This window comes from Rhinolophus sinicus, chromosome 17 (genome assembly GCF_057876585.1).
Source record: "Rhinolophus sinicus isolate RSI-liver-muscle chromosome 17, RSI-T2T, whole genome shotgun sequence".
Classification (NCBI taxonomy): Eukaryota; Metazoa; Chordata; class Mammalia; order Chiroptera; family Rhinolophidae; genus Rhinolophus; species Rhinolophus sinicus.
In genome coordinates, this window is record NC_142517.1 from 188902786 (window position 1) to 188927001 (window position 24216).

The window sequence follows — 24216 nt, forward strand, 5'->3', positions numbered from 1 at the left end:
CAGCAGCATCACTTCTGGGTATTTATCCAAAGAAAATGAAAACACTAACTCAAAAAGATATATGCACTCCCACATTCATTGTAGCATTATGTACAATAGCCAATATATGGAAAATGTGATACACACACACACACACACACACACACACACACACAGTGGGATATTATTCAGCCATAAAAAGAATATCTTGCCATGTGCGACAAGTATGGATCTTGAGGACATGATGCTAAGTGGAAAAATCAGACTGAGAAAGACAAATACCGTATGGTCTCACTTTTATGTTGAACACACACACACACACACACACACACACACTCACACACTCCTCAAGCCCATACATATGGAGAACAGATTGGTGGTTGTCAGAGGTGGGTGGTGGGAGGAGTGGGGTGAAATGGATGAAGGGGGTCAAAAGATATAAACTTCTAGCTATAAAAATAGATGAAGTCATGGGGATGTAATGTACAGCATGGTGACTATAACTAATATTGTATTGCATATTTGAAAGTTGCCAAGAGAGATCTTAAAAGTTCTCATCATAAGACAAAATTGTTTAACTATGTAAGGTGATGGATGCTAACTAGACATTGTGGTAATCATTTTGCAATATATACCAATATTGAATCATGTTGTACAGCTAAAACTAATATAATGTTATATGTCAATTATACTTCAGTTGAAAAAAGAAATCTATCACAAAGATTCAAAGATAATAACTTCTTAAAACTAAAAAGGGGTAGTAAAAGTGGAGAGGGAAGAAGAATTTCAAGAAAAATTTGGGTGTTAACATTGGAAGACTATGTTGGTGATTGTGTGGATGATGTTTGTAATAGAGTTAAACTCTATTTTGATGTTTGACTGCAAACAGCTTTGAAGCCTCAGGCCTGCCTCTTCTTGCCCCACACCTGGGCAAGCTGATAGGAAGCCCAAGTGTTCTCCCTTTAGCACCTGGAGGAGATTCAATCCACCCAATCTCCTGCCTACTTACGGGAATCCTCACGCAGGCCCACCCCCTAACCACAATAAAAGTCCCAAGTCAGTCTGCTTTCCTTGCTCTCTCCAGCCATTTTGGATCGACTTGAACCACGCAGCTCATCCCAGAGACCTCAATTACGTAAGTAATAAGCTGTTTTGTACCTTCAAAAAATTCTGTGTTTTTTGATGTTTAAATAATGAATATGAATTGCCACTTTTATAATGTTTAAATTGTTTTAAAAAACCCAATGACAGCTCTACAAAACATGGCTTTAGAAATATATGAGTGTGACTTCCATATGCATATATGTAAACCTTGTAAAAATGCAGAAAACCTTCATGTTTTGGTTTTCTGGGACCTGTGTTTTCATTTCTCCCCAATAATATGTTTGTTTTCACTAAGATTCTTGAAAATTGCCTATTAGTGAATCTGTCGTGACTACATCAGACTCAATGCTTGTATCCACGGAGACCTGTCTGTCTAATCAGAATGTTTCCTGACTTATGGGTTTTTGAGGTTTTGGAAGGTAACATTGCCCCATTCAATTAGAGTGACTTATGAGATATGCAGAGTGTCAACAACCATATCTAATGCCAGGCAATTTAAGGTGGTTTTTGTTTATATAATTATCACTGAATTCTAGACATTTAATCTTATCTCTTTAAATACCTAACTGGGAGTTAGTAAGTAAGCAAGCAGTTAGAATGCATATTGCATTTTCTATGAATCTCACTTAAATGTTTTGAAATGACCAGGGCTTTTTCCTTCCTACCCTATCAGAAATAACCTCACTGATTCCATCCCCAGAAGCACATTATGTGATCTCCATCACTTGTTTGGTCTGGAAATTCCAAAACTTTTAGATTGTTTTGTAATAACAGAAAGAGAAACAGTATTGGTATCAGATTTTTAAAAAATCCATTCCCCATCTATTCAGAGGTCACAATAATTTCACATCACCAAGGGCAGAGGAAGTATGTTACCCAATCTGAATGTTTTTTTTTTCCAGTCTGAACATTTTTAACCACTTAGTTTGGTGTCAATCCAAAGAAAAGTCAATGAACTGCCTGACCTGCCTTAGACTTGGCCGTAAGAAAGAAAGAAAAACGGGTTTTACAATAGGAGGACATTCAAAGACAACCAAAGAGAAAAGCATTTTGAATGGTGTGCCCACCTGTGACATGTTCAGAGGTTCAGTAAAATCTAAATGGAAAAGTGCCCCAAGGAAGGAAACCCAGTGAGCAGTCAGTCAACTTTCCCGAGGGCTGAGGACAGAGTTTGTAACCCGGTCCGGCATCTAACATCCTTCTCCACACCACCCCGATGGTCTGCCTTTCTCTGTTCTAGCATCTCTGTACCACCAGGCCAGAAGAAGAGAGAGACTCATTTAGATTCACTCGCTACTGCTGGTAGCTCTTGCAAAGGGGAAAACTATCAATCAGGGCAGGATTTTGTAAGCGTTGTCGAGGTTTCAGTTTTCCTTGGGCTCCCTGTCCTTCAGGAGCATTGTTGATTGAAAAAGTTTTAGTTAGTCTCTCACAATCTCTGTGTGTGTGTGTGTGTGTGTGTGTGTGTGTGTGTGTGTGTACAGCTCAGTTAATCGAAACTCCAAGCAGTTGTAGAGTAGCTTATAAAAACTGGGAGAAGAGGTTTCATCGGTTGTCTCTTTTGTTATAGTTCCTTAAATTAAGGGGTATGATACATAAGATAAAGTGCACAGATCTTAAGTGTACAAATCAATGAATTTGTAAACATGTCTGTGAAACTATTGTCCTGTCTGTTCTCTTGGTTCCAGCCCCAACCACTCCAATTCAGTCTCTGTGAGCCACTCCCAGAAGCATCTCATAAAATAAAGAGTTAGCCACACAATAAGAATAGGGACATTGCTGTTACAGCACCCCCACAACAGTGATCGACTATTTAATACTGGGGGTGTATACACATTTTAAGAGATGTTATATATGCTCAAGCAGTAGTTTGCTGTAACCTGAACTGTCTGGACACTGATGGTAACCACTTTGAGCACCTCTTGTAATTGCAGAAGTCAAACGTGACTCGTACTCATCTTTTGTTATCAGTATATATTGAGTATTAGAATTAATACTTTTCCTTTCTTAAAATATGTATACATGTTTTTGGCACCCTCTGTATGTGTCAGTTACTGCGCTAAGCTCTAGTTCATTATCTTCTTTAAGATAACACAAGTCAAGCACTTAGAACAGTGGCAGGCACACAGTGGGCATAAAATAATAACTTATTATTATTATTTACTGGAGCCCTAAAAGGTCAGTATTTTTATGATTACCAATTTATAGGTGATAAAGCCGATGCTTAGAAAGCTTAAACCATTTGCCCGAGGTTGTTCAGCCTGAATGTACAAAGTAGCTGGACTCCCAGAGCCCAGGTGTTAACCACTACGCTTGAGTGTGTTCTTAGAGCTGCATTTCTTTAATGAAGCCCCCTGAAGCCTCTTCAGGCCCTACAGGATAAGGTCTCACCTCCTTAGCGTATTCAGCCCTAAAAGGCCTTCCCACCAGCTAAGTACAGACTGTCTTTCCATACTTGATTCTAGTTTTTATCTACCATCCATTCATCTCCTTCTCTCATGATGCCTGTCTTCTCATCATTCCCTGAAAAGGTTTTGATCTTAATAACTACCATTTATTGCTGTTATCATGTGTGATTTCTGGATGCTTTCTGTATTTCCAGCTCTTACAGCAGCTACCCAAAATAAGTAGTATCACACTCGTTTTACGGATAAGTAAACTGAGACACAGAAAGATTACTGTTAATCTTGTTTCATGGTCAGAGAGCCAAGATGCTTCAAAGCTGGAGTCTGAAGCCAGGCCAGCTGATTTCAGTGCTTGGTCCTTCCTCTCCGTTCACGTGCTCTTATACCTGGCTCAAATGTTACTTAGTTTCTAAGGCATTTTTGACTTGGCCACCAATTTGCCCCTCTTGCTCTGCTGCCTTTCGCAGGTATAAACAGATCACTAGTTAAGGGGGGATGGCTCTTGTTCCATTTCTATTCTAGGTTTTTCCAAGCGCATTCAACAATTGCATGAAAAAAGCTGAAACTGAATATTTCTGGAATATGCCTACTGCAGGCCTCGGAACCAAACATTTAAATTGCAACTTTGTCCAAATAAAATGGCAAGTCTTTGACCAGATGGGGTTATGGTCTAATGGCATGAACCGAGACGGCAAAAGGAGAAGTTGCTGCCAGTTAAACACCACATGTACTTTAGCAGAACCTCTAGGGGATGTGTGATTCATGAGCTCCTGGGACATGCATAATTCCTGAAGGATGAGCTAGCCAGCTCTCCAAACATGAGGACAATGGAGGATGTCTTCTGTGGGCAGCCAGAAAGGCCAAACTGGGCAATTTTTGAACTGATCTTGAAAAACATTTTATCACTGGAATAGCTAACATTCTTGTTGATTATGTAGGATAAAAAATACCAAAGCATTTGAACATTTGGTACATGTTCAGCTCCTTCTGTACCTCAGAAGTGAATATTAATGTGCAATCTGTAAAGTCTCACAACTTGACAGGCAGAGGCTGGCTCTGCAACTGCCTCCTGACAAGATTTGGCAGCCTCTGATTGTTGATCACTCAATTATACTTGTATTTCAGATGATAAAATAGTTACTTAATTCTTTAGCTTACTGTTTTTACATAAATGTAAGCTACACATGCATCTCTTCAAGTCCCAAGCTAAAAAGTCTCACTGTTGAGAAAAAGTACAAAAATCCAACTCTGAATTGGCACAATTATTGAAATACTTTAAAAAGTAAATTGGATTGACGAGACGATTCTAAAGGTGACCTGGAAGAATAAAAGAGTAGGCATAACTAAGACAATTCTGTGAAACAAGAAGGGAGGACGTATTTGTGCTACCAAACAAACTAGATCATAAATTTCAAATAATTGGGACTGGTATTGAGGAAACAGGCCCCAAGACACACGTGTAATTAGATTACGATGAATTTGGAACCAAAGTCAGCACAGAAAGGAGGATTATTAAAAAGTGGACCTGAAATGACTGCTTAACCACTTGAGGGAGGGGGGAATCAAGCTATATTCTCACCTTATATCACGAAGTAAAATAAATCCCAGCAATTGATCATTAAAGATATACAATAAACAACAAACAAACAAGGAAAAGACAAGAAAAGGCAAAATATCATTTATCTGAACACGGGGAAAGGTTTTGCAGGTCTTAAAGCCACAGGAAAAAACTCACACAAGGCAAACCACGTCTGACTGACCATGTAAAGTTGCAAAATTCTGTTTATCTAAAAATGTCATATATAAATTCCAAGGGCAAACAATAAAACTAGGAAAATATCACACACAAAGTGTTGATAGCCTAATAATAAGGAACTCATATAAACCAAATGAAAAGAGCCTGTCTTCAAACGGGCAAAAGATGTGATCAAACAATTCATTAAAAAAAAAAAAAAAATAGGAGAACATATAAAAAAACGTTTAGCCTCACAAATGATAAAAAGCAATAGTCAAATAATAATGAGAAACCTTTTTTTTTGGTCTCTAAAATGACCAAAAATGTGTTTTTTTACTGACAACGGCTAATGGTCCAGTGATATGAAGAGAGAACTTGCTTATACTGCTGGTGGGTATAGACAGAATAAATTGTATCCAGAGCTTTTAAAAAGTTCAAACCCTCTGATTACAGTAGTTCCTGTTCTTAATTTATCTTAATCAGAAACTAAAAAATTTTGTACAAGGATGTATATCATAGTATTTATAATACAAAATTGAAAACCACTAAATGTCCAACAAAAAGGAGAAGGTATTTAACAGTAGTGATATACAGGAATTCAAAATAGCTAGTGCTTCTGAAGATTATTTAAGTTAAAAAAAAGCAAGGTATAAATTCATATATTGTAAAGCATGAGCCCTGTTCTATACATACATATATATATGCATAGACAAGAACTAGCCGATGTGTATCTAAATGTTAGCTGTGGTGGTGGGCTAATAATAACACTGACAGCAGCAGCTAACATCAGCCAGGTATAGGATCTCATTTAATCCTCACGTCATATCAGGGATCTTACTACCCGTGTTTTCTAGACGAGAACACTGGGCAGTGGAGCTGGGACTCAAACTCAGGTCTACCCAGGGCTGGAAACTAAACCTCTCTGCCATGCTGCCTGATGATTATTTTCTCTTTAGTAATTGTCTATACTTCCCAAATTCTCTGCAATGAGTATACACTAACAATCTGGAAAAACCCACAAATATTAAGAAAATGAATTGGGGCCAAGAGGCTGTTGGAAATTTTATGTTCTGCCCCATGACAGCCTGTGGTATGAGAGCCTGTACCATCACCGAGTCCTCTCGCTCTCCTCCTGGGCTGTGGGTGGTTCTTCAACTTCCCTTCCCTTTCTCCTCCTCTCTACAGTGTGAATCATGGAGTCATTCAGCTGGGTGAGGGAGGGAAGCCGATGGTGCATGGCGGCACCATCCCAGGGCCAGTCTGGCCTACTCATTTTCTTTCCTCTGCCTCTTGTCCTTCCCTCCCCCGACCCTTAGGCTTTCTAGCACCCCCTGGGAATAAACCTGGTTCAAGGTTCTGGTTTAACAAAACAAAACAGGGCATCCTGGGGTTAACTCTGGGCTGGCCTTTCACAGTTCTATGATTAAATTGCATTTTTCAGTGGTTCTGCCTTTAAACTCAAACCCTTTTAAAGAGAAATTTAAGGAGAGCAAAACATAGGAAACAGTGCCAAATGCCAATAACATATTTTAGTCGTTTGGGGAATGGGCAGCTTTAGAAACCACAAATTCCCACTTATGCAAGGGCTACTTGAGCTTTTTCTTTATTGCTTAGTGACAGAAGCCTGGCTTTAGACCATGGTCAGAGTTGTTCTCTCTTGTTTTCTTTTCTCTTTCTCTCTCTGAAAACAGTTATAAAAGGTCTGAGTTACCACAATGAGAGTTGGCTAATCCTACAGCTCTAATCAAATAACAAAAATCATTTTCCAAGGTATCAAGTCTATGTCTTGGTACCTGCTATACCTGCTCAACAAGCTCAGTTATATTGAACCATGCACCCTAAGTCTGGGAGGCTTCACACATACAACTTCAACACCAGTTGGCAAGGCTTTGGTACCATGTACTCAGCTAGGTGTTCTGTCTCCTTTCTCCCAAAACACGTGACTGAAAGGGGAAGCTAAGATGTGAGTATTGTTTTATAACTGTGTTTTCCAAAACTATGACTCGCACGTACAAAATGGAAAAAAGTCCCCAGCAAGTTCTCTTCTGTAGCCTTAGATCTATTCTATCAGGGATTATAAACCCAAACATCAGAGTCCAATGATGAGGTTTTTCTCAGCTAAATTAATGTGTGGTCCAGCCCGTCCCCGGGCATGAATATATAAACTGTATTACACTATCACCAAATAGATTGGAAATATGTTTCCAGTGAGCTCAGGTTTCCATAGACACTCCTGAAATTACTGGCAAATGTGAACTAGTCCCACTTGAGGATAAGTAGAGAGCAGTGAAAACAAAACAAAACAAAACAAAACTTCTTTATATGTTGAGTACTGAGCATGTTGGTGGTAAGCATTTGTAGGGTGTACAGAACAACCAAAGGCCAAGGAAATAGTCCTGGAATGAAGCAGCTGACAGTCATCTGAGTTAGCCATCAACTAATATGAGTGCAAGGGATTAATCTTATTATGTAGTGGTTAAAGTTGACTGATTTGGTAAAAATGGCAAACAAAGAACTTAGATAAAACAAGAACCATAAAAATGCTGGAAAAAGATGCAAATATCCTCAACAAAATACTAGCAAACTGAATCCAGCAACATATAAAAAAATTATGCACTATGACCAGTTGGGATTTATCCCAGGAATGCAAGGTTGGTTTAACATCTGAAAATCAAACAATGTAATATTAATAGAATAAGAGACAGAAACTACATGATCATCTTGATAGATGCAGAAAAAGCATCTGACAAAATCCAAGACCTTTGTGATAAAAACACTCAAACTAGGAAAAAAAGGTAACTTCTTCAACCTGATATAGGCTATCTATGAAAAACTCAGATATCATCATCCTTAATGGTAAAAGATTAAATGTTTCCCCCATAAGATCAGGAATAAACTAGATGTCTGTTCTCATCACATCTATTCAACATGGTACTGGAGGTTCTAGTCAGGGCAATTGGGTGTGGGGTGGGGGGAGAAAGAAAAAAGAAAGAAAGAAAAAAAACACTCCAGATTGGAAAGGGAGAAGTAAAACCATCTCTAGTTTCAGATGACAAGATTTGGTATATAGAAAAGCTGGAAACATTTTGCTGACATGAAAGTCAGGGGGGAAAAAGTTTAAATATATCTTTGAACAAGACTGTGTAACTAGATCCTCGTATCTTGCTTGTACTCTTGGAAAGTCTGAGTGACTAACACTATCCAGTTCAGAATTATGGAAACACGTATTAGTAATCCCGTTGCAAATATGCTAAAAAAGGTAGTGTTACTGTCAAAGCATGTAATAAATTCCTCATTTTCAACTTAAAGGAAGGGGATTATACGTATTTTTATTAATAGAAAATCAGTTTCCATTCTCCTTTCTACTAAATACGATGTTTCATACTATTTGAGTACATATTGAAAATATGTTTGAAGAGTCTCAATGAGTAGGATGCCAAATAATTAGCCTGCCTGGTATCCACATATTTCAGTCTGGCTCTGCTTTCTGCAGTACTCTGGGTCATGGCTACTCCCCCAGAAAACAAAGAAGGCATTAATCCGATAGGCCTGTCCCAGGTCCCCCGGTACTGAATCATGAAAGACTCCATGTGGACGTGGGGCTTAGAGTCAGACTAGAAACAAGCCATGGTCATTATTAAAACTGAGACCACTGGGGTCGATGAGGATGAGAACCTGTATGTCTCCCTACAGAGATCCTTTAAGGCACAAGGAAAGCCATGTAAGGGGCAAGGCTACTCAGATGTCTTAGAGTTAGTAAAATAAAAGCTCCACGCAAGCCAGTCATATCACTGAGTCTACAGAGTGACCAGGTGCTTGGGAATGTCTTGGTCTGCGAGCTCTCTAGTTAGTTTCTACTCTCTTCCTCGGAGCGGTGACTATGGCAGCAGTCCTGTTGCTTTGGGTTTGCTGGCCTTGAACTTGCCAGACCTTCTGTAGCCAACTCAGACATATCCTGACAAACCACCTTAAATCTTGCTGGAGTCTGAACTTTGCTTCTCGTTTGTGCTTTGGCCCTACAGTTAATCCTTCCAAGTCTAGTTTCCTTGACATCATACATTTTGGGCGTCCTGCTCTCCCTTTTATAAATCTTTCTATATCTCCAAATGGCCTCGTTCTAGACCAACTCTGAAATCTCATGTAAAATAATGTGTTCATCAAAGCAATGAAGAACAGGAAAATAATGACCTTTAAAAAATTTTCTTAAATATGTCCAAGATTTTCAGCTTCTCTGTTCTCCTAAGTCCCAGTAACAACAGCAGCAACAGAAAAGAAAAAAAAAGAAAAAAAAGACTAAGTATTTCTAAATTGTGCTCTGAACTCTCCATTTTGGAAGTGAAAAAGAAATAAACATATCTTAGCAAGTGTAAGTATGTATTCCAATGGACGGGTTGCTCACAGTAACTAGTTATTTCAGCAATACCTCATCTTTTAAAAATTATTTTATTAATAATTAGCATTGCAATCCCGATATAAAAACTATAAACCTAGAAAATAGATATAGGAGAATTTCACAAGCAGGAGCTCTTTAATAATTTCCCTGAAGAAAATGCTTGAATGCACTTTAGAAAGAAAGACTGGCGTGATTCCATATCACCCTTCCTGAAGTACTCAGGGCTGCTAGGCAACTGAGTGGCATCACACCATGAACAGAGAGAGGCTGAGCAACGGCACCCACATTTCATGTTTTCTAGATCAGTACAACTTCTAAAAAGTTTACAGTTTTTAACTTTGCCAAGTTAAGGACATTAAAAACAAAACCTAGTCAGGACACTAAAAACAAAACCTATCATCTGTCACCATCATTTCCCAAGAAAGGAAGATGTGAACGCCAAAAAAGTAGAAAACAGTATGCTTTTTGGAAAAAATATTTTAAACTGAATACATGTGGTGTTGAAAATTCACCACATTATTATTATTTTTCTCCCTTCTGTATGACCTGGTGAATACTCCATCCCAGAAGAGCCCTCAACCCATGGAGGGAAGTTGGGAATGTTTGTGATATGAGAACAAAGGACCTTATTGTTTGCCAAACCATTGCTTTAAAGTGAATTTCAAAAGAGAAGAATCAGGACAGTATTTCCCAAACTTTAATCATGGGAAAACACTTTCACAAACGTCATAACTGCATTCCACCTGTGTTATTATTTACTGAATTTAAATTAAGTCATTTGTTGACTTAAATAAATTTATTTAAAAATGAAAGTATTATATGAATACCATAAATGGAGAGCCAGTATCTCTTGCCATAAAAATCAAGATAACACAACTGCTGGAAGGCTCTAAGCCTGCAGCTAACTCTTCATTGAAAAGGAAGATTAATATGGTTCATGCCATACCAACACCAGAACAAAATTTTCTGTTTGATTTAACCTGAAGGACCGAAAGAGAACTGAAGGGGTATCTTTCTCATTTTATGTAATTTAATGTCATTTAATGCCATGACCATGTACTGCTTAAGAGCATATCTTGCACAAACTAATAATATCATCTTGTAGACAGTCATGGATTCAGAGGTGTCCTTACGTAGTATAATAATTAAGAGCAGGGGCAGCCGGTTAGCTCAGTGGGTTAGAGTGTGGTACTCTTAGCCACAAGGTTGCCGGTACTCTTAGCCACAAGGTTGCCGGTTCGATCCCCGCATCGGCCACTGTGAGCTGCACCCTCCACAACTAGACTGAAACAACTACTTGACTTGGAGCTGATGGGTCCTGGAAAAACACACTTAAATAAATAAAAGTTTTTTAAAAAATAGAGCACCTTAAAAAAATAGTAATTAAGAGCATTCGCTAAATCAGCCTTCCTGAGTTCAAATTCTGATTTTCCCAGGTATGAAGTGGTGACCTTTAGCAAGTAATTTACCTTTTCTGCCTAAGGTTTCATCTACGAATTGGGGATAACAATAATACCCGCTTCACAGGTTAGTTGTGAGGATTAACTAAATAGATAGATGTAAAGCTTTTAGCACTGTAAGCGACGCATTAAGAGCTCAAAAATGATAGTTACTCTTATTATCCCACACTTTGAGGAACACCAAAAAGTCTAGGCTTATGTTAAACTATACCAGGCATATAGTAATAGAGTCACACATTTCTGGAAAGAACACATAGCTAGGGGATAATGAAAATTCCTTTGCTAATTTGAGTCAAAACAAATAACTGAGTACATGTGCATCTAAGGCAACTTATTGTTCATTTGGTTTAAGTTTCCTGCCATGCCCCATTTTCTTGGTCAAGAGCAAGTCTGAATGATTCATTTTTGCTTTTAAGACATAGAACACAGTGTGTTTCATACAAAAAGGTCACACCATAGAGAACGGCTTCAGGATCTTAACTGCAAGTCACTTAACTGCAAGGCCATCCAAATACATTAGGCTTTTAATTATGCAATCAATGTTCCCTCTGTTTAGAATAAACAATAGAATTAACGTCAGATTTAACCCTCAGAATGGCTACACACGTTATGATTTAGTTCATATTATGAAATACAGTGAGGAAGGACTTACTCATCACTAAATCATCAAATAAATAAGCTAACATCAAAAAGCAGTAGGTCTAGAGGGCTCCTGAGATGGATTAGTTGGTCCTGAACAAGAAAGACATATTAACATATCCCAAGCTGTTGCCTTTCATGTCTCATCCCTTTTGTCCCTGGAACTATATTTAGTACAGAGAGAACAACAGCGCTGCCAGGGCAGACAAGTAGAAAGAGAGGGTATTAATTTAGTAGATCTTGGTCAAGGTTAGGGCAGGAGATAGTGGACAAGAACAGTAGTTTATTAAACTACAAGATAAGGTCATATTGGAAACTTAAAGCAACGTCTAGACCCTATATTGGGCCCACCTTGATGGTGGCCTCATTCAGAAGGATCTTGATGTTAAGAATATCTGTCTTCTTCAGTCCCTGTCCATTCACTGTACGACAGCTTCTTCCATCTCTGTAACATGCTTCTTGGTAATAACATCTTTATCGCCTTCCCTTCCTCACCACTCGACTTTGGTTGTTTCTTCCTCTAGCGCCCCAGGTTGAGCATTTCAGCATTCTCTTTTTGCTGTGATGACCCCCCATTTGTAACTTGCCTCTCTTTTCTCTATAGACCTCTTCATTGCTAGGCTTCTTCCGATTTGGCCAAGTTATCGTCCTCATTTGCTTTGCTCTTTCAGGCAGGTCTCTCAACTTTTGTATTGAATTCTGCATCAAACATTAACTATTCTTTCTTAAAAATGTTACCTATCCTTGCCTACTTCTCTTCTTCCTCCCACACTGTCAAGGACATTTTTTAAAAAAATTCCTTTACTGTACTCTTATTATGTCTATAAGCAATAGAATGTTCCAGATCCTGGAACTGGAATTAGGTCACATCTTCTAATTTTTCTTTGCCCCTTTTCCCTAGGATGTACTTCTTTTAGAAGGCTTAGCTTGAGTACTTTAGAGACCAAAAAGAGCAGAATAAGGTCAGATGCAATGCAGTAAAAACTCCTGTCCCCTTCCTTTACCGAGCTCGCATCTGGTCTGGGTCTGTAATCAAAAAGAATGCCCGGGGTTGGCGCTCAATAAATCTTAACTACTGGCAGTGGCTCTAGCTTTTAGTGAGCTCTACACCCTACCTACAAATGGCCTCTATGTTCTGGGGTAAATTAACTCTTCTGGATCTGTCTGATTACTTTATAATGATCTGAATGGGTCATTTATGAAACTATAACAGTGTCCTAGAAATGTCACTTTACCACCCAAATAAGGAGCAAAATCTTCACAGACATCCGTGGGGAGTCTGCAGTATGCTGGGCACTGGTCCAGGTGCTGGGGCTATGGGTGAACCACTCAGACAAGGCCCCGCTTTCCTGGAGCAATGATTTCCTGAGAGTGTTTAAGGGCCAAGGAAAATGATGGCAGTCACACTGGTCAAGGAAACTGGTTAAAACCATCCTACTAAGGAGGAGGGGACCACTTCGTTGGTGGATGGGCCACTATGTTAACCAATGTTCCACCTCCCTGAATTAGGATACACATTTAAGAGGGGGCAAGAGGTTTAAAAAAAAAAATCCTAACCCAACCCAAAAGATAATGGGAATCATCTGTCCTGCTTCATGTGCTAACCTATAATTTATGGAAGGATGGGAAGGAGAAAGTCCCTGAGGAGGCCTCGCCAAGTTCTGTGGTGAAAATTCAACTGTACTCCAAGCTCAGACTGGAAGAGGTGGGGGTGGAGAGAAGCAAGAAGCCGCAGGAAAAATAACACTCCTTGAGGCAGCCAGCTCCCTCTCTTCTGCCGTTTCTAATACCATTCCTGGGCCAAAATGCCTTCCTCCCTTCCTCCTGCCACCCTCCAGCCCTTCCCCATTCATAGGTTACTACTTTCTCCTCTCTGTTTTGCATGCATTTTTTAAGAATCCCAAACTGGCTACAGCACTCGTAACTCCTGTCCCAACGTCACGTGAGCAGTACAAATTATAGGCCATCCTAGGAAGCAGGTAGCTGGATCCAGCGAAAATGTGTTTAATAAAATAAAATGGACTTATCAGGAATTTTCAAATTGTGGAAAGGAGATGATTACCTTAAATACATGACCGTGTATAACATATATATGCATATACTCGTGCACACTTACATATAAAGTAATTTACTACTAAGAATATACTATAAGACCAGATAATAGAAAAGGCCCTCATTCTTAAATGCATTGTTACTTAGCATTATCAGCACACCCAACCGATTATGAGTTTTAGCTCTATATTGTATATAAAAAAGACATATTGTCTTTTTTGCTTCTTCAGTTGGGCTACTGTCACTTAGCTTTATAATATGGCTTTTAGAGGGTGTGGTTACTAGTATGTCAACTACTATTTTCAATGTAGTTTTTAATTGCCAGTAGTGGTGATTTTTGCTGAGCCATTTGCAAAAGCATTTTTATTACACATTTTAATAACTTGCTTAACATACTTCAATGGAATTTCAATATACCAGAATTTCAATATACCGGATGCCAACAAAAATGTACACACTTTAAGAGATGTTATCTATGTATTGCTTTTCGAAGTTGAATTGAATGATGTAGCAATGTGTAGTATGACGTTCGTTCAAAAGATGGCATTAATCAAATGAATGCTAGCATCATTCATTGTATTACAATTTTAATACAGTTTTTTCTTTTATTAAAGTGTGTACTTTTTTTTGGCACTCTCTGTATTTTTTATTAGTTTCCTTATTAGTCACATAAGGTAAATTATTATCCACGTCAGGGATGGAGAAATTGAGGCCATCTAAACTAGAAAAGATTGGTAATAGTGGTAGAAATAGGATATGAAATAAATGTCTCATTGTCCAGGCAGGGAATCCCCTTTGTAACATATCAAAGTTTCCAGTGTCGGTTAAGGTGCTCTTGCTTTTCGTGGACAGTGTTAACTGCAGTCAGAACAAAAAAATATAGAGGAGGAAAGCACCTGTGGTCCTTGGGTACATGATAAAGACTCATTACACTGTCATAAAGCAGCCAAACCTGTTAATATGACGGTGAGGGACTTTCAACTACAGCACTCACACAGCATTCACTATGGGACACGTATTCTTCTAAGCACTTTACAGATGTGTCACGCAGCCTCACAGCCTTGTGAGGTACGTACTTTATCCCCATTTCCCAGATAAGGAAACTGAGGCATAACAAGTTTAAGTAACTTGCTCAGGTTGTAAGGGATGTGGCTAAGATGCAAAGCCAGGCTGTCTGGCTCTAGATGCTATGCCCTCAACCATTATGCTAAACTGCCTAAACATGCCGCAGCTAAACAACAGACTACAGTTATTTAAAGGTTTACTGGAAAGTCAGGACCAAACAGTCCTAAGGCAGAAACAAAAGACAAATGTCAGTGAAGTCCTCAGTTCGCAAATGCTCACTTATTAAACACATTTTTTTAGGCTTGAATTAATGTATAGCCCCTTCGGAGTTCCTTCTCATCCCTGTCTTCATCTTCCTGGAACTGATATGTTCATTTACCTCAAACTTATGGGGCACCTGCTGTTGCCCAGGCCTGTTCTTAGTGGTGAGACCAGGATGCATAAGATAAGATAAAGGCTTGCATTCAAGGTGGAGTCTTTCACTTATGGATTATTTTTAAAGGCTCTTGGGAGCAGGCTTATGAACTAAGTGACTTAGGTGACGTTTCGTGTGGGGAAATGTGTAACACAGTCTTGGCAAGAATCATAAAATGGTCCCCTTTCTGCCCTTAGCCTGGGGACTGAGGACACCCTGCTAGGAGGGCTTGGCAGCACACTGCCCACCGAGCATGTGAGTCTTGTTTTACACACACTTTGAATTCAAGGAATCACGGTGTGTAGTGCCTACCACTTCACAAATACTTAACAGGCTGTAAAATATAGCCCGTAAGTCAGGGAGTGCTCATCCTTTCCTGATTGGCTCACAGTCGTCTTTTAAGAGGACCGTAATTTTTTTTTATTGCAAATATACATAACATTTACCCTTTTAACCATTTTTAGGCATATCTCATAATCACCTTTGTTTACACTTCATTGATTCCTCTTCTAAATACTAGAGCTTCTCCTCCACTTGGAGCCGTTTCATGGGTAATGAAATCGTAATTCACACAATTAGCTGGATTTCCTAACTCGCGTGGCTGGCCATATTGGCATCTCCGAAAGACCAGCTTTTCTCCTAACTTGAGGTGCCTTTGGTTCTGTGGTGCCTCTTCTCTCCCCACCCTTGATGGATTCAGAAGCTACTCAGAGGTCTGAAGTTTCTTTGCCTCCCTCCTCCTGGGCAGCTGAATCAACTTCTCTCTCCACGCCTTTCATTATCCCATTCCATCCACCCCACTGCCATCAGTGGGGTGGAGACTCATAGTTTATAAGTGCTGAAGAAAACCCCAGAAGCAAGAAACTAGAATAACTTGCTCCTGCTAACAAAACAAACCAGAAAACACAGTAGGGGCCAAGACCTCACAGTAGCAGAGTTCCAAATCCTTCCTTATCCCAAGGAGACAGACTGCCTGCCTCTCTATTCTAAGCTCAGGCAGTGTGGCTTAAGCAAACTCACAGAAGGAATTCAAGCCTCCAGATCCATTTTCAGCTTTCCCCAGATCCCCATGTGTCTTTTTATCCTTACTCCATCTTGCCTGGCCAAATGTGAAAGCCTGTGTAAAGACCATTCCATGTCTCCCTCTGAAAGGACTTGAATGTCCTTATGAACTGACTCCTGGCTGAAAATTCTGGACCCGTGGAGACAGAGAAAGTAGCAGCCAGCTGGAAAACAAAAAAAGAGTTATCTCTACGTTAAATTAAACTCAGATCTGCTTAATATGTTGGCCAACTTACGCCACAACTATGTTGGCCCTTTCTACCACCCCAAAGTCTTCTGTGGCCAAAATGTACCACTGTGCTGCTGTCTGACACTGTGTGCCAACGAGCCTCTGTGCCAAAGCCAAGTAACACCCTTCCTTCTTCGGGTTTTGGGGTAGCAGGGGGGGACTGCTAATTCCTCTTGTGACCACTGACTAAGAGCTGAGTGGCCAACAATTTGGTAAATTATATACACACCTAAAATGTCAGCTGCATCAGAGATTTTTGCTCTCTAGCCTTCCAGTAGCTGAAGGGAACCTTTAGCTGAAGGCAGTGCTAGAAGAGTTGGGTTTTCTAACCACATTTGTGGGAGGGATGCTAGCAGAACTCCAGGCATGCAGGATCCCGAGCAGCCAAGAATGATCTTTGATAAGTGTATATGCCGATGATTCAAACCAATGGGAAAGGATGGGAATGAGACATAGTCACAGTTATGAACACACACGTGCACATATATGCATGTGCACACACATCCACACACATGAGAGAGAGAGAGAGAGAGAGAGCGAGAGACAGAGAGAGAGAGAGAGAGAGAGAGAGAGAGAGAGAGAGAGAGAAAGAGAGAGAGGCTCTACCGCAAAGGTCCTTTTGGAATCAGACTAGCTATAAATACATAAACACACACAGCCCTAGCTATGAATATAGAATGTGCTAACTCTGAAATTTGGAAAAACACAATGAAAACCAAATTCATAGTAACGTAAATCCATATGTAATTAACCTGCTTTCCCTTTGGGACTACAAATTAATATATTCTCTGGTAACGTAGTTCTTTGTTCGAGAATTATTCTGTTTTTGACGACTACCAGTCACTGGGTTGGGCAGAGTGGGACTGTTTTAACCACCGTGGTAGTGGTTAAAACTGACCTGTGAAGATTTTAGGGGCTATGGCCTCCTAGAGGGGACCTGGGCAGGAAGCTGAGCCCGATCACATTTATACCGAGTCTCTTGGGCGCTGGGATGTTTGGCATGTGTGGCGCTGGCACTCTGGGGTTAGTGATGGGTGCATGCACCTAGGTCTGTTCCCCACTTTCCCCTGTAATTCCCTCCTTCCACCCAGTGCAAGGACTTGGTGGAGCTTCAGCAATGGCAGGACTCGGCCTCACTGCCCGGTCCATCTTGGTACCAGTTTGTCTCTAGAAACAGAGCATTGGTGCTGGAAGCAGGCATCATGACGCAGCAGTTCAGAGTGTGTGTCCCTGCAGGAGGCAGTCCTTCGACTGCTGGGGAAAGTGTGCTGCTGGGTGTGTTCGTGATTCTTGACACAAACACGTTTTAGGTCTGACACATTTCATACAAAACTGAAGAAACCAAAAAGTGTGTGTGCTAGAGCTAGAACAGGACAGCTTGGGTTTAAATCCCAGCGCCTGCACGTTAGCCAGGCGACTCCGGGAAAGCTCATCTCATTTGTAAACGGTGGATAATAATACTATCTATCTCGGGGCGCTGTCGTGAGGATTAAATGAGGTAACCCGTGTCGGTTTGGAACAGGGTCTCGCCTAAAGATAGGCACTCAATAATAACAGTAACTAACATTTTGGAGGCTTATAATAAAAAGTAGATTATGGTTAATCTAATTATTTAGTGCAACTGTTTCACTTTCCAAAGATTTTAAGCACCAGAGAGGTTGTGACTTTGGTAAAGGATAAACTGTTGTCACCCTGGGTCACGTGGGTTTCTAAATGTCCCTCTTGTCTCCTTGACTAAGGGATAGGAAACGACAGTAAAATGAGCAGGCCCCTTGTCTGCTGTGAGACTGTACCTTCACTGAGAGATGAAGCAAGCAGACTGAGAACCTGGCCCTTTCTAGCTCCTTTTGCCTGTCACGTGATCAGTCCCTGCTCCGAGCAGGCAGTGGGCAGAGAAAGGAGAAAAACGTGAAACTCAAATCGGTAGTTTTATTACCTGCGATTCTCTAGACTACTTTCTCTCTGTACCCTTGACCTCTGTTCCAGTCAAGAATCCATTCACAATACCCTTACCCTGATTTCCTTTTTCCTTCAGCTCTAAACCTTCCCTTACTTGCAATGCCCCATCCTTTTATTGTCCCTTAGACACACCTGAGCTGCGATGGGCTTTCTGCTGTTAGTCCAATACAAACACAAACGCGTAGCTCACCAGATAACCTGATTGATGTAGCAAACCCACTAGGTGGCATATTATCTTCTGCATATTTTTACTGGCCAACTTGGGTGCGCTGGGCATTATTCTAACTGCCAGTGGATTGTATGATATTAAGAAAACCATTTATCTGTCTTTAAGGAATACGTGAAATCAAAATATTTAGCTTGTTTATAAGCTATCCTTCATATTTGTAAAAATGCTTAAAACTGAATCAAAACACCCAGTTAACCTCTGGCAAATGGAAATTTTGATACTCATTATGCAGAACTGGAGGGGCTGAGACCTGTCTGTCTCTAGGCCCAGGTACCTTGCTGTGCCCACTGCGCGGCTGCTTTATGCAAACCCCAGAAAGTAGATATAGGTAGAGTGATTTCCACAATCTAACTACTTCTCAATGGAATGAGAGTCCTAAAGCTGAAAGGGGCTATAAAAATTGCTGAATTCAACCTTTCACCTCACAAATGAGGAAACTTAGGACCCAAAAAGTGAAGTGATGAAGGCTGTTTCTACCCAAAATATGCCTGTGACTCTCCTCTTGGGAACAGATACAAAGCCAAAGCCTGGGGAAAGAAAGTAGTCCAAAGTTGGATGTACTGTATAAAATTGTCATTTAAAGATGCCATACTTGTATATCTTTAACACAGGTTGACAAGGTTGAGAATAATCCCTATGAGGGTTAAGTTAAAATCCATTAAAAAAAAGAAAAAGAACTCTGCTTTTATAGAGCCCTGAGAAGCGACAGGGATGGGGGTATTTTCAGAATAAGCTGTGCTTCCACTCCTAAGACTTAATAGAATACATGCATTCACAGGGACGCGTGGAATTTAAACACAATTCAACAGCAGTTTATTCTAAGAGTAAAGGCTGTTCAATCCAAGCTCCCTTCCGCCTCAGCGTTAAAGGGAGCTAGAAAGCCAATTACACTCTCAGCAGGGCCTCTCCCCTACTGTAAGGGAGAATGTACTGCAAATTCTACGTGTGCTTTACAAGCCAGTAAAACTATAATTGCAGGTGGGAAGGAACATGGGTTCGCTTTGTTTCTGCCCACATTTTAGTATGGTAAGCCCCTCCCTTCTATATCTGCAGAAATAGTGTGAACTCAATATATTTTGTTTAAGCACAAAAATATGTATTCTATGATTATAGAGAAAATATTTTTTGTTAAAATGGACACCGTATCTGTGCATTACCCACCCAAAAGGCATGCATTCTTTAAAGACACAGGTGCTGAAGATGCCTTCCTTTTTGGGGGAGCCAAAAACCCACCTTCTGAGGCCTTCAAAGTCTGAATGCCTCTCAGCCCAGACCAAAGCAAGGTGGTGAGGCTCAGAGGGCAACACCTGACTGCTCTAGCATAGCTCTGGGGAGCTCTCATTGCCTGGGGGGGAGGGGAGGGGCTCGGGGGAGGGCTCTCCAGGTACAATTCCCCTGGGGCCACTGGGGAGGGCTGGTCTAGACCACCCTGGAAGCAGGAGGAAGCTTTCCCTACCAAGGTGCTGCTCCATGTGGTGACTGCATAGCTGCTGCTACAGCAGGATCCTGGGGCCTAGACATCCCTGCCGAATCTGAGGGGCAAAAGTGGGGTGTAGCAAACATTACTTCTGTGGTCATGAGTCTGGTGTGCACAGAGGCAGAGTCTTGGTGATGCTGAAGAAAGCTACAGGGAGCCATTTAGGAAAGGTCTACGTTTCATAGCAACACTAACACCAGAACTTGGACCACTAGGAAAGCTCATATCTCCTCAGCCCTAGGTGTCAAGCAGAGTTCTAAGTGCTGTACACATATTAACTCCTCAAGCCTCACAAAAACTGCTTGGGGAAGGTACTATTATTCCCCACTTCAGAGATGAAGTGCTTCTTGAAGAAAGGTGACTTGCCCAAGGTCACCTAGTGCGTCTCGCATGAGCTAGCATTTGAGTGTGGGCAGCCAGGCTCCAGGGCTCCAGTGCACAACCACTAGACCATCCAGCCCCTCTGCGATGCCCAAGGTCAGGTATCATTACCTCTTTGAAGACCTTTGCTCCAGGCAGAAACTTCATCTCACATTGGCCTCACACTGGCCTGCTGGTCTCCTGACAGCCATCTTAATTTTCATTTCTATTTAATTTTCTCCCTCAAAAAGCAGTGCCAGGGAGAGGGAATGTGGTGATATGTTTTAAATATGATTTATTAACTGACAGCTCAAGGAAATGGAGGGTGTCCTTGCTGCCACCTGACCTTTGTCTTCGGCCTTCCCAGTGTTTGCATTGCTACTCTGACCTTGCAAAGTGACCTGGAATAGCTTGCTTGTTTCCTTGTGTGTGTCCACTTTCAGAGCCCAGCTGTCAGCCTGTGTAAGTCTGTCAATTAGTATCTCAAGGGTTTGGGATGGGGTCTGCAGCCTTTGGAGGAGCACAATCTAACATTAACCCCCAAATTCCTCCTCGTAATTGAGTATTCATTAGTTTGACGGAACAAAAGCAGGCATTCTCTATTATAAAGCAGAGGTCAAAACCAGTGACTGTGTTTTGTTTGGCCTGCAGAGTGTTTAAATATTGAGAAATTTCACATAAAAATACGGATTTCCGACTTCTCTTAGAAAATGGGAAGGGATGACAACTCTGGGGACACTGAGTAACAGCTGTCCCCTTCAGAGGGGTCGTTCTCTGGCTTCTTTTCACAACCGGAAGTCTCACTTTGGCCCTGCTTCGGGCACGGTGCCACTTGTCTGGCCTCTTCAGGAATCTGAGTCAACTAAACCCTGTTCTAAAGCCATCCTGCCCTCCTTTAAATGCGAAAGCGATTGGTGAGACTGCGTCTTCTATTGTGCCCAGCATACCAGTAGCTTTCCTCCTGTCCCCGGCACCTGACACAGTGAGTGGTGCATAACAGACGTGTCGCTTTCTTCTTCTATGATGGATAAATGAATGACTAGCTCTCAGGAAGAAAGTGAATTTGAGTGACAAGAAACCTGCCCAACAGCTACAGAAGTCCAGGCTTCTTACGGCTTCAGCAGCTTTCTGAATGACCAGTGCTGCTCCCTATACCTTCTCTTGATTTGTTGTGCTATGAAGATCTTCCTTGCTGTCACAAATGATTTTGAATCTTGTTTAACATTCCAGGAGCGAATGTGTTGATGGTTTAATAGGATTTAGCCAGAAATTAAAATAAAAACACAATAACATGAAGAGCTGTCCCACTCAGTCTTCTAAGTTTTCCTCAGAAAGATGGGGGTGCTCCTGTTGAAAACCAGCAAGTCCCAAATGTAGTGGAATTGCAGGCCGCCATTATATACAGCCAACGGTTCTCTAGCTAAGACACACACGTGCTAATGCTGGACTGTGAGGCTGCCATGCTTGCTGGTTCCATTTCTGGAGCACCATTGAGTGAATGAAGTTGGTGAAAGTGCTAGAAACCTCCTCAACCCTCAACACCTGACCAGACAAAGCCTTCTTGTGCTTCCTCTGGCTGCCTGAGGACCACTTGAAAATGTGGTAGAAGGGCTGACGTGAGGCACCCTGGGTAAAATCCCAGCGGGCATCGCTAGATTGAGCAGAATCATGGATCACCTCTACTCTAAGTTCTTGGCACATAGGCAGAGCACGGGAGTTTGACTACAATCAGTGAGAAACACTTGTCCTTTTCTGAGAAAATGAGCCCTCTCAGCTTCAGGACCACCATGGCTCTGGGCACATAGTGTGTGCTTGATAAATATTTGCTGAATGAATAAATGAACAGGGAGAAAACACCCAGCCAGGGGTTTGGTGTTAGAGAATCGGGTTCATGTCTCAGGTGCACAGGTGGGATGGAAAGATTATAAACTCTCCCCTCTTTGCAGCTCTAGGCTGGAGACTCTTTCATAGACTCTATAATAGACTTTCATTTCTGAGGAAAGTGAAGTGATCCCAACATACTCATTCTGTGAAGGTTTGTTGAGATAATTTACAAAGTAATCCTGAAGCATGCAGACCGAATGTTCTTCAGAAATGTCCAAGTCAGTAATCAAAATTTTCTCCTGCTTTTCTCCATGACAGAAACACTGTGGATTAGGTTATTGAGGGCTTTGAGGCGACCGAGACCGGAAGTCCTCTTCCCATTCCTCTGCCTGGCTCACATCCATGGGTCCTCACATCTCAGTGCAGAAGTACAGTTTCTAGGAAGCCTTCCCTGGCAGCTGAGATACTGGGGGTTCTGCTTACTATTGCTGCAAAGCAAATTACTCCAAAACCTAGCGGTGTAAGATAATCATTTTATTATACTTAGATTCTGTAGGGCAGGAGTTCAGGCAGCACGGAGTAGAGATGTCTCGTCTCTGCTGCATGATACCTGTAGCCTCACCTGCAGCCTCCTAGAAAGCAAGGGGTGGGAACCATTTGGGGGTATCTTCACTCACCTGTCAGGTGGTTGTTAATGACTGTCAGCCAGGACTCAGCGAGGCTGTCAGGCCTTTCCATGGGGTCTCTCTTTGTGGGCTAGTTGGGGTTCCCTCCCAATATGGTGGCTGGTCAACAAGTGTGAGCGTGCTCATAGAGCACCAGGTTGAAGATGTATCATCTATTATGACCCAGCTTAGTAAGTCACATCACATCACTTCCGTGGCCACAGGCCCACCCAAATTCAGGGAAAGGGAACATAGACGCCACCTCTCAATGGGAGGAATGTCAAGGTCATAGTGTAAGAGGGGCAGGTGGAATGAAAGATACTGTTGCGGTCGTCTTTGCAAAATATAATCTGCCACACTTGGTTAGATGTTTCCCAAGTACCCTGGGTTCCGCTTCACTGACATAAAAAATGCTTGTCTGCCTCTTTCATTAGACTGAGCTCCGGGAGGGAAGGGCCTGTGACTTATTTAGCTTTATGCCCTCTGTTTCCAGCACATTGCCTGGCACACAGGGGGCATTTGACACATTTGTTGAGTTGAACTGAATAAAAAGGAAGAAGCAGAAGGGCTCCTGGGGCCCCATTTCATTTCTGGCTGTTGGTGGCATAAGGGAAGTTTCACCAGGGCAATAGAGGACAGGTGAAGAAAAGCACCTACGTGCCTTTCTGGGGCCAAGGCTACTCCCTGTGAGTGTATCCTGCAAGAGGGGAGCATTTGCTTCTCTAGGCCTCTTAGGCTGTACACAGGAAACACCTATAAGAATCATGACCGATTTCCTATTTCTCTCTTCTTGAGCTTTTTGAAACTATTTTTTCCCCTTTATATCTCTGTGCTATAAGCATGGCAAGTATGAGATTACCCAAGACGCTGCCTGTTTTTTGTACTCATACACTCTCTCGTGTAGTACAGCAAACAGAACACTGGATAAGGACGCAGAAAACCTTGGCTTCAGTCATAGCTCCATCACTCAGTAGATGCTGTGTAGCTTTGGCAAGCCAGCTAATTTTTGTAAGGCTCGTTTTTCTTGCCTATAAAGGGGGTATTACAAAGGCAGACCTGCCTGGCTTACAAAGTTGTTGTGGGAATGCTTTTTAAAGGGTAAAGCAAAATACAAATACAAAATGCTATTATTACAGGATACGGTGGTTTTACAATTTTCTTCCC

General features: G+C 41.4%; 1 protein-coding gene across 4 annotated transcripts in view; it reads right to left on the reverse strand.

The window, feature by feature from the left end:
- The window catches only part of PLEKHM3 (pleckstrin homology domain containing M3), a 169240-nt gene that overhangs the window by 41879 nt on the left and 103145 nt on the right, over positions 1-24216 (reverse strand). The window contains exon 7 of one of the 4 annotated variants that reach the window (XM_074312173.2): positions 16318-16473. The exons of the other annotated variants lie outside the window; for them this stretch is intronic. Within the exon in view, the coding sequence (XP_074168274.2) occupies positions 16333-16473 (141 nt within the window). The 3' untranslated portion in view covers positions 16318-16332. Of the gene's footprint in view, positions 1-16317; positions 16474-24216 lie in introns of those variants that run through there. 4 annotated transcript variants of the gene reach the window in all.